The sequence below is a fragment of the Gigantopelta aegis genome, chromosome 4, assembly GCF_016097555.1.
Source record: "Gigantopelta aegis isolate Gae_Host chromosome 4, Gae_host_genome, whole genome shotgun sequence".
Taxonomy (NCBI): domain Eukaryota; kingdom Metazoa; phylum Mollusca; class Gastropoda; order Neomphalida; family Peltospiridae; genus Gigantopelta; species Gigantopelta aegis.
In genome coordinates, this window is record NC_054702.1 from 39,694,749 (window position 1) to 39,709,133 (window position 14,385).

General features: G+C 32.4%; 1 protein-coding gene across 1 annotated transcript in view; it reads right to left on the reverse strand.

Moving 5' to 3' along the window:
• Positions 1-14,385, reverse strand: part of LOC121370536 (cleavage stimulation factor subunit 3-like) — a 66,828-nt gene that overhangs the window by 3,625 nt on the left and 48,818 nt on the right. The window contains exons 6-19 of the mRNA XM_041495839.1: positions 13,739-13,840; positions 13,109-13,235; positions 11,938-12,096; positions 11,001-11,082; positions 10,010-10,119; positions 9,034-9,150; positions 8,504-8,578; positions 7,619-7,762; positions 6,830-6,932; positions 4,707-4,776; positions 4,057-4,153; positions 2,904-3,008; positions 1,976-2,138; positions 1,315-1,409 (exon numbers count right to left, since the gene is read on the reverse strand). Coding sequence (XP_041351773.1) covers positions 1,315-1,409; positions 1,976-2,138; positions 2,904-3,008; positions 4,057-4,153; positions 4,707-4,776; positions 6,830-6,932; positions 7,619-7,762; positions 8,504-8,578; positions 9,034-9,150; positions 10,010-10,119; positions 11,001-11,082; positions 11,938-12,096; positions 13,109-13,235; positions 13,739-13,840 — 1,549 coding nt within the window. The remainder of the gene's footprint in view (positions 1-1,314; positions 1,410-1,975; positions 2,139-2,903; positions 3,009-4,056; positions 4,154-4,706; positions 4,777-6,829; positions 6,933-7,618; positions 7,763-8,503; positions 8,579-9,033; positions 9,151-10,009; positions 10,120-11,000; positions 11,083-11,937; positions 12,097-13,108; positions 13,236-13,738; positions 13,841-14,385) is intronic.

A 14,385-nucleotide genomic window follows, 5' to 3' on the forward strand; every position in this document is an offset into this window, starting at 1 on the left:
AGTTGATAATAATACTTACAGTGTAATTAAGCAAAGATTGTGTGATGTATTCAAGCAACAATCTTACAATAGAATAACAGCAACGTCAAAAGGTAATATGTATAAATATTTATTAACTGAATTTAAATTGCAAAGTTATCTTACAAAACCGTTGGACGTTACACAATTGAAAGAAATTACAAAATTTAGACTGCGCCCATAAATTAAATATAGAATTTGGTAGATACAGAAACATTGAAAGATCAGAAAGATTATGTACAGTATGTAATACAAATGAAGTAGAAGATGAGTACCATTTCATTCTACAATGTCCAAGATACAATGCTATAAGAACACAATTTATAAAACAATATTATTATAAACGTCCAAGTGTTTTCAAGCTTATACAACTTTTAAGAACTGACAATAATAAAGATCTTAATAACCTTGGGAAATATTTACAACGGGCAAATAAGGTAAGAAATTAACTAGTGGAATAAAGACGTAATGCTAATAGTGATGTACAATGTAGTGCATCATACATGTGTATCCCGATAGCACCTCAAGTATTTTAAATTTTCTCTTAGGTAATAACGACCTATATCTTTATGTGATATAAGTCAGCAGTACTGTGATACTTTGTATTATATATGTCTATAATGTTAAATCACTCTCCACCATTATCCTGTACATTACTGTGTACATATCTGTATAATATATGCTATATTTTTTGTATGATGCCGATGAGTTGTAAAACTTAAGGCAATAAAAGGAACTTGAACTTGAAAAAATTATTATCTACAATTTGCAAAATGGACTATAGTTTTCCATGAACTGAAACAACAGATAAATGAATGTATGTGAATATAACTGACGATAGTGGGATTGGAGGTGGGGAAAAAAATCAAACAAATTTAAAAATATTTCTTCTTAAAAACTAATTTAGAAATTAATTTTAAATATTTAGAAGGCAATGATAAAAGTAATAGAAACAACTATGTTTAACATAATTTGATTTTTTAAAAATAAAATACTCCCATTTAAACAAGCAACAGCCAATGTCACATTCTAAAATGTTTTCTCTTCTTGTGAATACTTAGCCGGACCTCTGACCTATGACATTTCTCCCTGTCAACTTAGACTAGTCCAAACATCTCAACAGCCAATGAAATAGCGTAACTCTTCCAATGAGTTCTTTTTTATCTGTTCCAGTCATGTGACAGCAACTAAGTTACTTCCTTGTTTATCCTTTGCTTTTATGCCATATTGGTCCATTTCATTGATCAGAGGTCATACTAAGTTGAAAACGACAACTACTACTGTCGGAGAACTTACATGAAAGCAGTCTGGAGGTGGAAGAATTGTAATTAGACTGGCTGCCTCGGGTGGAGGGGGAAACACTCCCCCAGGTACTGGGTGGGCACCAATATCTGAAGTGAAACATAAAAGAACGATAAATAATAATCAAAACAAAGAACGAGTAAAGATAATGCTCCTCTGCAATGGTTTTATTTTAGTTGACTTTCCTTTCTTTTTTATTTTGAATTGTTTAAGTGCATTGAGGGACATTTTATGGGGGAAATGTAGTCCTGTCTTAGATAGGTGACTGCATGATTGTATTTTAATGGTTTCTGTTTGTTCATAATATTTTTATATACTTACTTTTTGTGACACCCAGTAGCCAATGTGCACTTTTGTGCTGGGGTGTCATTAAACATTCATGTCCTATCTCCACCCTAAATAACTCATAGTTGTCCATTATAGTATGTATGTCCTTCCCTACCCTCAGTTGAAAATATTTTCTTGCAGGCCACGACCCCGTTCCACGAAGCGATCTTAGTGCTGAGATTACTTTAAGTGCACACGGTAGTAAGGTGATCTTAGGGCTAAGATAGCTTCATGAAATGGGGCCTAGTTCCACACATCTAATACAAATTAATCTGATTGTCTTAACAGACCATATGAAGAAAGCAAAACAGCTTCAGTATTGACTCACGGACAATGGCCTTTGGTTTGAAAGGTAACATCTGATCGACATCTGGTTTGGGGTACTGTGGTCGCCTACTCTCGGCATCGTCTCCAATCTGATTCCGGTGGTGGTTCTTGGCAGATTTTAAACTTCCCAGTGGCATCTGGACCACATGGTGTCGAACCAAGTCCTAGCAAAACAGTAATAACAGTCTGTTAGGCTAACTATACATCATACTCGAAGTGCCTAAATCACAAAACTTTATAATAAAAATAAAAACATATTTGTCATTGGTAGACTTTAAGGGAAGTCAAAATTTGATACCTTTTCAATAAAATAATAATTAAAAAAACTAATAAAAAACAACAACCGAACAATTCAAGGCCGAACCAATGAAATTAATTCTGTTTTCAAATGATGGTATTAACAGGGCATCCTACGTTCATGGTTATGTATCACCAATTAACATATAATAACAAATTGAAAAAACAATGCTCATTCTTAAAAATAAATATTAAAGTATCACAACCTAGTTTTTAAACACTATGACATATTTTTCACTATTAAAGCTGTTTTTGATAATTTAAATTAGAAGTACTTACATTTTATTATTTAGAATATTAATTTTCGTACACCTGAAGTGGTTCTGGTCATCCAGGTGTTTGCAATTCCCCAAAATGCATTTTTAATAATTCTAAAAATGCACGTTTGTCTGAGAAGTAATGGTTATCATGAAAAGCTCTAGTTATTTTTAGACGGTATTTCCCCGTTTAAACATCACAGACTTTAGTTTCTCTGTTATAACTTTATCCAAATGTGTGTTGCAGGTTTGTAGATTAATTAAACTTAGTGTCCATTCTTACGGGCTGAAACTAGGGTCTGCGCCTTTAAATAGGTTTGTTTACATACAGGTGAGAATTATTTAGTACAAATCTTTTGTACAGCATGAACATACCCAGTATCCCAGAGATTGTAGTTCACGTTCTGAACAAGGTAACAGATTCAGATACTTGTATCTGTCTATCAACAATGCTGTTTCTTTTTCTTCAAATTCCTGCACCTGAAAAGTAAACAAATACATAGAAGATAATCTTAAAATCGTACTGTTTATAATACTATCATATTAAGGGTTTACAACCAGAACTCTTGAGTTTCAGATTAACAAGTTTTAATGTTTAAAAAATTCTGGAAAATCTGAAAAGAAAGCCCCCCCCAAAAAGTAATAATAATAAAAAAAGAAAAAAAAAAAAAGAAAAAAAAAAAAAGAAGAAGGAAAGATGCAAAATAATAAACTAATTACATTTTCAATAAGTGAACTTAACCAGTTTCAGAAATCTGTTCTTAAAATTAAAACTTATAAGTAAATGTAATAAATGATCTTAAATAGCTGATCATTTGTTTTAAAGTTGATTGTAATAACTCCTGCATTAGTAGACATCGGACCATAGACATAGGAGCTGCTCTTTTTGTACAGGTGGGGCAGGCTGATTTTTGCATGAATTAAATAAAAAAGTCCAAGTCTGGATAATAATGTTTATTCATATAGGCATTACTGCCAAACAGCCATAAAGGGTTTCAAATGAATCACTATGCATTTTTACATGGATTACAACTAATATTGTTGAGTAGAATAATGGAAATACAAGGTGAAAAGGTTTCATTCAGGCCAGCTCATTTTGCCCGAATGTCTCCATAGGTTTTGTCTTAATGTGAAGATTTGATGCAGAAATGATGGTGGAGGGGAGACGAAGCTGATACACTTATAAACAAGACTGATAGAATAGACTGAATTTATTCATTCTTATGATCTTTTTAACCATGTGTATTAATGGTGTATATTTTTTTATAATTAATGTAGTTTACAAAGCCTCAAAGCACATACATTTGAAATTAATAATTGTGTGTTCTGATTTCTGTATTACTACTTATTTGCTATTACACAGAAATACAGAAAAATTAATATTAACACAGTTTCCCTATAAATTTTAGAAATGTAAAAGTTATTCACTTAATTATTTTTAAAAATATATTTTAAAAATGCAAAATAACACTAAACTTGCAGCAGAGGAAATATTTCCTGGAAACTGCCGTACGAACACAGAACTTACTTTCTCTATAGTTTGAGCTCTCCTTTTTTCCACTTTGAGAATACTAGCCAGGTCACCAACCTGAGATTCAAATGCTAAAAATTTACTCCAGATCTCCCTGAAAATACAACCTTAATTCATTATTAAATGTTAACTTTAAACAAAATTATGAACCATGAGTTATCCACTTTATATCTATTTTAATGTATACTTTGTATTCCCAGTATTAAACGAGTAAACATGTTTTTCCTACTTTTTCTTTCATGCAAAGTGTCTTACGAAATACCTATGCTAAATGTTTCAACTTTTGTTAGAAAACAAGGATGACATTGTTCTCCACATGTGACTTTTTCTATATCACTAGAAAGCTGCAGATGGGGAAAATAATACAAATTACATCACTATTCAAAGGTGTTAACTCAATGGTATTTTTGCTTTTGATCCAAAAAGTAATTTAATGCAGGATTTTCAATATTTTTTCATAAAATTGAAATAGCATTAATTGGAAATGAAAAATTATGTAATGTTATCTCCTGATATTTTACTACAACCTGGCAAAATAGTTTTTGTTCTAGTTTTAAAGTTACCTTTAAGTAAAAAAAACCCCACCCTACAAACATCAAGTCAATTAGTTCAATGCACATTTAAAATAATTAGTTTAAAAAACATACGTTGATTTTTCTGGCTGTATTTGACCTGATGAGAGCACTCTTTCAAATAATACTCGTGTGTTGTTGTCCTCTGTAAATAAAACAAATCAAATAATAGCATTATAATTCTGAAATATAAACTTAAAATATAGAATGCATTATGCAAGTTAAAAAATTGTCAAATTTCTTTAACAAAGGACACTCACTTTAACAATAAAAGACAAATTAATATTAGGTGGGTGATTTTGAGAAGATAGAAGTGTTGTCTGAACCTTTACTTATCATTATGCACATTTTGTTTTATATCTAAATTATCAACATAGACAATAACTCCTTAAACTGGTTACTATCATCAGCTTTATCCTGCTATGGTTAGAATGATGAATACCATGAGACTTTGGAGAGATGGATAAAGCTCATATCTTAAGACGGTAACCATTTCACAGAGTAATCAGTCAATGCATATTTATTGTCTCTTACATATAACCTTGATGTCTAGAATAGCTATACAAAAGAAAATACGTTATTTTATAATGTTAAATACCTTGTTATTACTAAAGTTTTTATTATTATTATTAACTTTTAACATAAAATTGTTTGTTTACATTGTATGGTCAAAGGTTTACATTCCTTTGCTTGATAATAACTAGGATAAAAGATACTAAGTTCTGTCCCAAAAAGGTTTAATATATTCATTTTCTCATTTCACTCAGCTCTTTATGTTGTATGACAAATTTTAAGAGAAAAAAAAAAATATATATATATTGCTAAACATTTAAACATTTTTAGCAAACCACATACTATACACTATTCACAAGTATCTACATTTTCTCAAACATACAAAGTTTACGCTTATTTGTTATCCTTTATGTGTGAATAATAAAAAAAAAATTGCCAGGGATATTTTTATCTACATTTTCAATTTTCTGTAAAAAAAAAACCCTCCAACATCTGCTGGCATTACAGGGCTAGAAATGAAAAAAAAAATCTACATGCACCAAGTGCATGCTGAAAAAAAAGTTACATGCACCATTAAAATTCTGCATGCACCAAAAATAAGGTAAATCCTTAACAATGAGGAAAATACTATTTTAATTACCTTGATTACAGTGTTGATTTTTTTTTATACGAAGCTATTCAGAATTATTCGGCAATAACTATATTTATTTATTAACAGTACTGGAACGTTATACAACTGCGTTTATTGCTGATTCTTGATCAAATTTGAAAATTTCACCCAACGTAAACGCCATACAGAAATCTATAATAGGCCTATTACCAAAATGTACGGATATTTGTGTTTTGTATTAAGCAAGTTATCAACTTTTTTAACTGGATAAGATCTGTTGGTATAATATAAATTAGCCTACGGAATTCGACGAGAAGTTGCGATTGAAATAATCACTGGCTGACTTCGAGTCAACTACGCGAGTAACGCACCTGCACGTTCGCAATCATCTGATCAAGTGCCCATATCTGAGGTCGAAAATGTTCAAGGCAGTTACGGTACTTTGTATTGATCACAGATCTGGCGGAGTTCAATTTGTCAGTGACGACAACAACTGTGTTACCCCAAAGTCGGTCTCGACCACCTTCCCTAATACCGTTCACGGATATAACCGAGATATTGCCGGCAATTTTCGCAAATATATTTCACGGAAATGACCGAAAAGGCGCCATTGTTGTAAGTAGGATTATGGGATACAAAATGGATGCGCCCATAAGATAAAAGTTATTATTTTCATGTGGCAAACAGATTACGAAATGCATACGCAAAATTCAACAACTTGAGTCTGAATTTGGTAGACAACAGGATACTAGTATACGCAATACACAGTATTTGAAAAATATTAGCATGCACCGCGTGCACCCAGTTTTAAAAGTTACATGCACACACAAAAATCAGCATGCACCGGTGCGTGTACTAACACTGCATTTCGAGCCCTGCATTAACCCTACCCTCCCATGGCATATGAATGCCATGTGGTTTGTATACTTGTGAATATGTTTACAATTGTAAACAGCTCCTTCTATTAGTTTTATTATTTGTTATTTTTTAGTACCGGTATTTATTTGACTTTTCTTTAAGAGTTCAAACTATAAGATCATTGTGAATCACCGAAAAGAGCCAAACACTGTCATACCATTCAAGTGAGACATAAAATCAATGTAGCATAACGCATATTCGGGAAAATCTCCAAACTTCTTCAAACCTAGTTCAAAGATCTTCAGAGCCACATTTTTCTCCTGAAATAAAATGTTACAGTAAAATTACCAAGCACCATGGTACGTCTGTTGTAGTTGGAAGACATGAAAGGCACGGGATGTGAATGGTTAAAATTAGGACTAAATGAATTAATCATTGTTTAAGGACACTGGCTACTGGCTTACTATCAGCCTGAACAGAAACAACAAAGTGTCTTTTTTCCTCACAATATCGAACATGCTTCTAGTCAAGCAATGCAATATTTTGGTATTAATGACATTGGCTACTGGGTGTCGAACAATTTATGAAAAATTATGTAAATAAATGTAAAATGAAATAAACGTCAAGAGTTTATAGCTGAGCAACAGTCGTAAAAAAAGGAGGGAAAATAAGGGGGAAGGAACAATGGAATTATGGAATAATAATTACCAACCCCCCCCCCCCCCAAACCCCACCTGGCTCTAAAAAAAACCTCTATACACAGGACTCGAAACTCACCAAAAAATATGGTGGCTAAAAAAATAATAATGGATGTTGGCAAAATATGGTAAGAGAACCACGAGTAAGATTTTAATGTGGAATACAAATATTAATAGTAGCTCATAGGTTATAGCTCTAAAGAATATTATTTGGGTGACTAATACCATTATTTTTTTACTATTTAAGTCGCCCACACGGGACACTGGTCGCATTTGGCGACCTGGCCACATCACACCATTATACACACCTTACTACAGTAATATTCCATTAAAGCTGCAGCTACATAAACATGGTATTTTGTCTTCTTATCTTCTCGGGCCATCTTAAACACTAACCGAGCAGATTTGATACCTTCTGCTCGTCTTGCAAACTTCATATACTGAATATAGGCCTGAATTGAAAAAAATAATTCAAATAAATTGTAATGTAAATGATGGATTAAGTATTTACTTGCTATTGTTAACGTGTCGGAAATGTGGGAATTCCCCAAGAGCCTATTTACATATTTATATGCTACTTTTCACTATTTAGTTGGATGTACTTACTCTTAAAATACCAACGTTAATCTTTTTCTGAAGCAAAATGCGTGCTCCTCTAAATTTTATTATGTAAATGCTGTTTATAAACATTTGTGTGATGTCATGTGTGTGATGCTGACAGGAATGCGGAAGTAATTAATGGCAACTTTGCCATATTATGAATCTTCATTATCAAGCACCAGTTGTCATGATGAGTATTCGGAATAAGTGAAATCGGTAATAATGGTTGGTATTGTAGTTAATAAAACAATAACATACAAAAACGATATTAGGAGCAACAGTATTACACATTAAACAATTTTTTTTTTAATCTGCTTGGGCTATAAAGGCGGATGACTTGAAACACGATACTAGTGACTAGGTTTTGTTATATCTGCATTTATTCCATAAAATGATTATTTAAACAATTTTTAAAAAGAAAATGTGTTTATTGAATTAGAATGGTAAAACTCAATTTGCGACTGTAAAACGAGCATTAACATCTGCAAATTGTCAAATATAACATAGTTATCCCATAATTATAAGATTTGAAATCACGTAAGTTTTAATGTCAAATTAATTCAACAACTTTAGAATTCTGTACATGAACTTACTAAAGTTGGATCAACATCTGGTATATCTAGGAGTTTTTTGTATATATTGTGTACTTTCTCATACTTCATGCGACTCTGAAAACAGATAAAACTTATCACTTTAATTTAAATTCATAATAATTTCTAATGTGAATATAATAAAAACCAACTTGTTCACTAAAAACAAAGCATGTATATTAAATAATGTGCAATATGTTATTTTAACAGATGAAACACATCAATTTTAAATACATAACATAACCTAATGTGAAACATAATAAAATAAACTTGTCCACTAAAAATGAAACATATTATATTAAAAAATGTGCAATATATGTTATTTAAAGCCTTTTAACATTATTCAAATTTCATACAATAACCCACTGAATCAACTTTATTATTTAATAGAGAACCTGTGTCAGACCTCGACAATGAAAAAAATTATATATTTATTAGATTGATGGGGGATATTATTATACTGATACCATATAAATTCACATGCAAAGGGGAGCTAAAAATAAATCAGAACAATTAATATAGATCATATATACTTCTTCAAAGTCTGCATATGCGAAGTACAGCAACATGTTCTGTTTCATCAGAGACGAGATGGCTCTCTCATAGATGGCAGCCGCTTCATCAGCAAACAGTTTCCCAGCATTGGCATCCTGCACAAACACACAAATAGTTGCCAAAATAACTTGGTTGATATGAAAGTGATAAATAATAGTAGAATGTTAAATGCCCCACCATATCTGTTTGTGAAATTAAATACTCATCTGATTTGATTTTGTACAATTTTTATTTCCATTCCTTTTAATAATTTGTTACATTGTTTTAATCATCAATAATAAACTTTCCGTTACATTCATTACAATATAACTTCATCCCATTGGTCTAGCCGTAGGAATGGGAGTTTGTTTAATTCTAGATGAATGTAAAAATTATGTCGTCATACCTGATGATGTCATTCTATATTGGTAATTTGTCTTACCAATTATTGTTTTCACCCCCCCCCCAAACAAAATCAAAATAAAATATGAAATTTTAATGTTATTATTAGTAGGTATGTTTCAAATTTAATTATAAGTAGTCTTTCTTTTACGTTCATCTGGGTATGAACAACAACAAAAAAATCATCCGCAAATTTTGCCAATTCACACAGTTTGCGAATGATTTTTGTTTTCATGCCCCGTAAAAAAAAAAAAAAAATCCTTAATTATTGGGTAATAAACAGTATATTAAACATACTACTATTTCATCAAGTTTTTGTCCTAAACATGATATGAAATAGAAGATTCTATGAAAAAAAATAATTCTTGTTTAGGAGTTCAAAATTATCAACCTTCAAAAAGTATACAAAACTGTATGCTAAGAAAACTAAAATGTTGAAAAAGCTTTTCTTCACATAGGCAGGACTACTAATATATACAGCTTTACCACTGAAAACACAGGTTGGAAAAAAATTAAATTAAATTCAAGTTACAAACCAATATATACTTTCATTTTCTCATCACAAAAACATACCCCTTTTTCCGATAACAGTTTACTGGACTGTTCTAGATAGGCAGCTGCCTCATACCAGATATCAGGATGATGTCCGAGACAAAGCAGACACTGTTCATATGCAAACATCACTGCAGTAAAAAGAAAACTTCACTGAAGTACTGAGAAAACATCACTGCAGTATATCATTCATTCATTCATTTCAACTTATTTCCGTGCTTATATCCAATTAAGGTTCAAATACGCTGTCCTGGGCACACACCTCAGCTATCTGGGCTGTTTGTCCAGGACAGTGGGTTAGTTGTTAGTTGGTTAGTGGTTAGTTAGAGAGAAGAGGGTGTAGTGGCCTTACACATTGAGCCCTTAAGAACTTGCTCTGGGTTGATGCCAGTACCGGGCTGTGAACCCTGTACCTACCAGCCTGTAGTCCAATGGCTTAACCACTGTGCCACCATGGCCAGTACTGCAGTATAAAGGTGTTTAGAGAAAATATCACTGCAGTATAAAGAAAACATCACTGAAGTACTAAAAACATCACAAGTTTACTAAAAACATCACAAGTTTAAAAAAAACATCACAGCTGTATAAAGATGTTTTGATAAAAACATCACTGCAGTATAACGAAAACATCACTGAAGTACTAAAAACATCACAAGTTTAAAAAAAACATCACAGCTGTATAAAGATGTTTTGATAAAAACATCACTGCAGTATAACGAAAACATCACTGAAGTACTAAAAACATCACAAGTTTAAAGAAACAACACAGCAGTATAAAGATGTTTTGAAAAAAAAACCCATCACTGCATTATTTAATAAACATCAGTGAAGTATTAAAAAAACCCACATCACTGTAGTATAAAAAAAATATCACTGACTATCAAGAAAACATTATGCAGTATTAAAAAACACACATGGTACTAATATTCTAATAAGACCATCAAGTGAACACTACCACTGTGCTAACTCTTTCTATCTATAAAAATGAACAAGTTACAAGACAATACTTTACCTCTCTTAGTTATTAGGGCATGATCTTCTGTCCGCAAAGGATTGTTCTTTTCAAATCCTATGTACTTCTTCCACAGATCGACCTAAATAATTAAACACCAAGCTGCACCGAAATTCAGAATGATATCCAACATAATGATATATAACATAAATTGCTGATTTTTAATATAACTGGTCAATTTGATTAACATTTTAGAAACTGTTCTGGCTAGTATTTATATCTGACAATAAATAATTGCTGATTTTTCGAGTAAATGGTCAATTTTATTAACATTTTAAACACTGTTGCCGCTAATATTTATCTGCTACAATGTATTGTATAATAAAAATCCTGTTTAACGTCATTTACAAAGACTTGAAACTTTAAAAAAAATTCACAACCATTTAACTTAACCTCTTACTAATGGCGTTTCTTCCATTTTCAATGGACTGATCTCACTGCAACAGCCAATCAATGGCTCCAATTTTTCTTTGAGTCATGGTAATAATTTGTTCCATTTATTGATATAATAATAAATAACAAAGCCTAATACTTGGGGCCAATGTATTTTAACTTAATTTTAATTTTGGAAATGCCCGATTTAAAACAGCATCTAAATTTAGTTGAATTTTCTTTTTTTTAAAATTAGGAATTAATAATTTTAATTATAATATTATGTTTTATTTGCACTTTCAAAATATTTAATTTGAATTTAAAGTCCCACTCCCCTATTAAAAGTAATTATCTAAACTGCCCTATTATTTCTGTCCCGCGTCCGATCCCTGGCCATGGACCCGGGATGGACATGCCTGAAATCGTAGTGGTATAGGGGCATGTAAATAAAGTTAAAAAAAGAAAGAAAGAAATGTTTTATTTAATGACGCACTCAAAACATTTTATTTGTAAATAAAGTTAAAGCAAAGGGCCACTTCCAGCTTTTGACCACAGCACAACCCACCTGTTTGGCTTCATTGACTGTATTCTGTGGTGGAACTGAGGGAGCATTTCGATCCAGCCCTCTGGTGACAACCTCATATTCCTTAGCCACTCGACGGGCATTTATATACTCCCTCGCTCGGTCTTCTGTCATCTTCTTGGCTATCAGCGGATTTATACTCTGCAAAGAAAATTTTATTATTGCAGTCTGAATGTAATGACGTATTGAAGTTTATAATGAAAAGGAAGGAAGGAAATGTTTTATTTAACGACGCACTCAACACATTTTATTTACGGTTATATGGCGTCAGACATATTAAGGACCACACAGATATTGAGAGAGCTTCATGGGCTACTCTTTTTCGATTAGCAGCAAGGAATCTTTTATATGCACCATCCCACAGACAGGATAGTACATACCACAGCCTTTGTTACACCAGTTGTGGAGCACTGGCTGGAACGAGAAATAGTCCAATGGGTCCACCGACAGGGATCGATCCTAGACCGACCACGCATCAAGCGAACGTGTTACCACTGGGCTACATCCCGCCCCTATAATGAAAAGAGAATATAACATAATGCCAATTGAATATGATCTTATTAACTTGAAAATACATTTTTACTATGAATCAAACAAACCAAACAATCTTACTTACTTACATGTACTTTAATGAACAGAATTATTATAAAACTGTACTAAAATACCAGTATAAACATGGAATCAGTACAAATTAAAAGTTTGCATCTTTATACTTACTATATGAAAGTGATGGAAGGATGAAAATGGTTAATGGGTGGATAAATGAATTGAATAAAAGATGAATGAATTGAATGAATTGATGGATGGATGGATGGAAGAATGGATGGATGGATGGATGGATGGATGGATGGATGGATGGATGGAAGGATGGATGGATGGATGGTGGATGGATAGATGGATGGATGGATAGATGGATGGATGGATTTATGGATGGATGGATGGATGGATGGATGGATGAATGGAAGGATGGAAGGATGGATTTATGGATGGATAGATGGATAAATGGACGGACGGACGGATAGATTTATGGATGGAATCATGGGCAGATGGATGGATAGAAGGGTGTAAAAGAGTGGATGGATAATTAGAAATGATGATGGATGAATGGACGATGGATGAAACGGGATCCACCAGTAAGCATGTCTTCACTTACATTTTCATAGTTGCAGTAGTCTTTCCAGAGGATCTCTATGTTAATCATGGGATTGACCACCCCCCGCTGGTAAACCTTCCTCACAGCCGTGATACGCTGGTTCTCGGCATACGAGCCCACCGCTTCTCTAAATAAACAACACATAGTTACAGTGAAGTAAATCTGTATTAGAAAATACTTTAACATTTAAAGGTATATTGTCACAGACCACTGGTCTAACAAAGTATTATCTGAACAAATATAATTTGATTTGTTCCTAAATGTACTATATTCAACCATGTATATACCCACCATACTCCATTTATTAATGATATTTTGTAAAAATAATTGAATTATGGCAATGGTCCATAATTCAAAAAACTAAAACTGCTGAGAGGGTTGACATGGATTTCACACCATCATGGTTCAGTTAAGGTGATGTAATAGCTAGATTTGGTTTCCAACAATTAATATAATGTTTAGTTATTATCCATTTTTAGAGAAATAAGGTCCTTAAATCCATCACAGTCACTTGTGCCTGGGATATTAAATGAAGAAAACAAAATACTGTGCGCAATCATCAAAATGGCAGTACATGTAATTACATTTTCTTATTTGGTGAAAGCAGGAAACAATGATTATTATACTCACACAGACTTGAGAAATGTGATGTATTCATTCCACAACTGGTAAGACATGATGTCCATCCCAATTTTTTCCAGTGCAAAATCATATGCTTGGGCCATCTTCTCCCTTAAAAGAAAAAACTAAAACTGCAAACAAAATTCTGAATATGGTACAAAATATGTACGGTAGAACATTTGGTCAATTATGCTGAATATTTCTATTCTTCATTTTCTACATAAGAATAAATGACACTCACATAATTAATCAATCCTATATGCATGTAAAATATTTTGAATTTTGTGAATTTTGAATTTTCATTCAAAGTGAAATAATAACAAGCATTGTGAGAGTACTGCTGAAGAAATACATATCCCCTACCTGGCCCAACAAATTTGTGTATATCCTAAGTTCAAGGGCCATAACTCTGTGAAAAATGGGTAAATTGCCACGAAAGTCAAACTTGATCTGTAACAGTACGTGGTACAGTTAGACACAACATTTAAGCTCCATATTTTGAGGAATTCCCCCAAAAAAGAAGTCTAAAAACAAAAAGTCTGTATTGCCTAAGTTCAAGGGCCATAACTCTACGAAAAATACTTAAATCACCATAAAAGTCTATCTTGACCTACAACAGTACAATATAAAACTGTACACAAAATGTTAACTCAGTG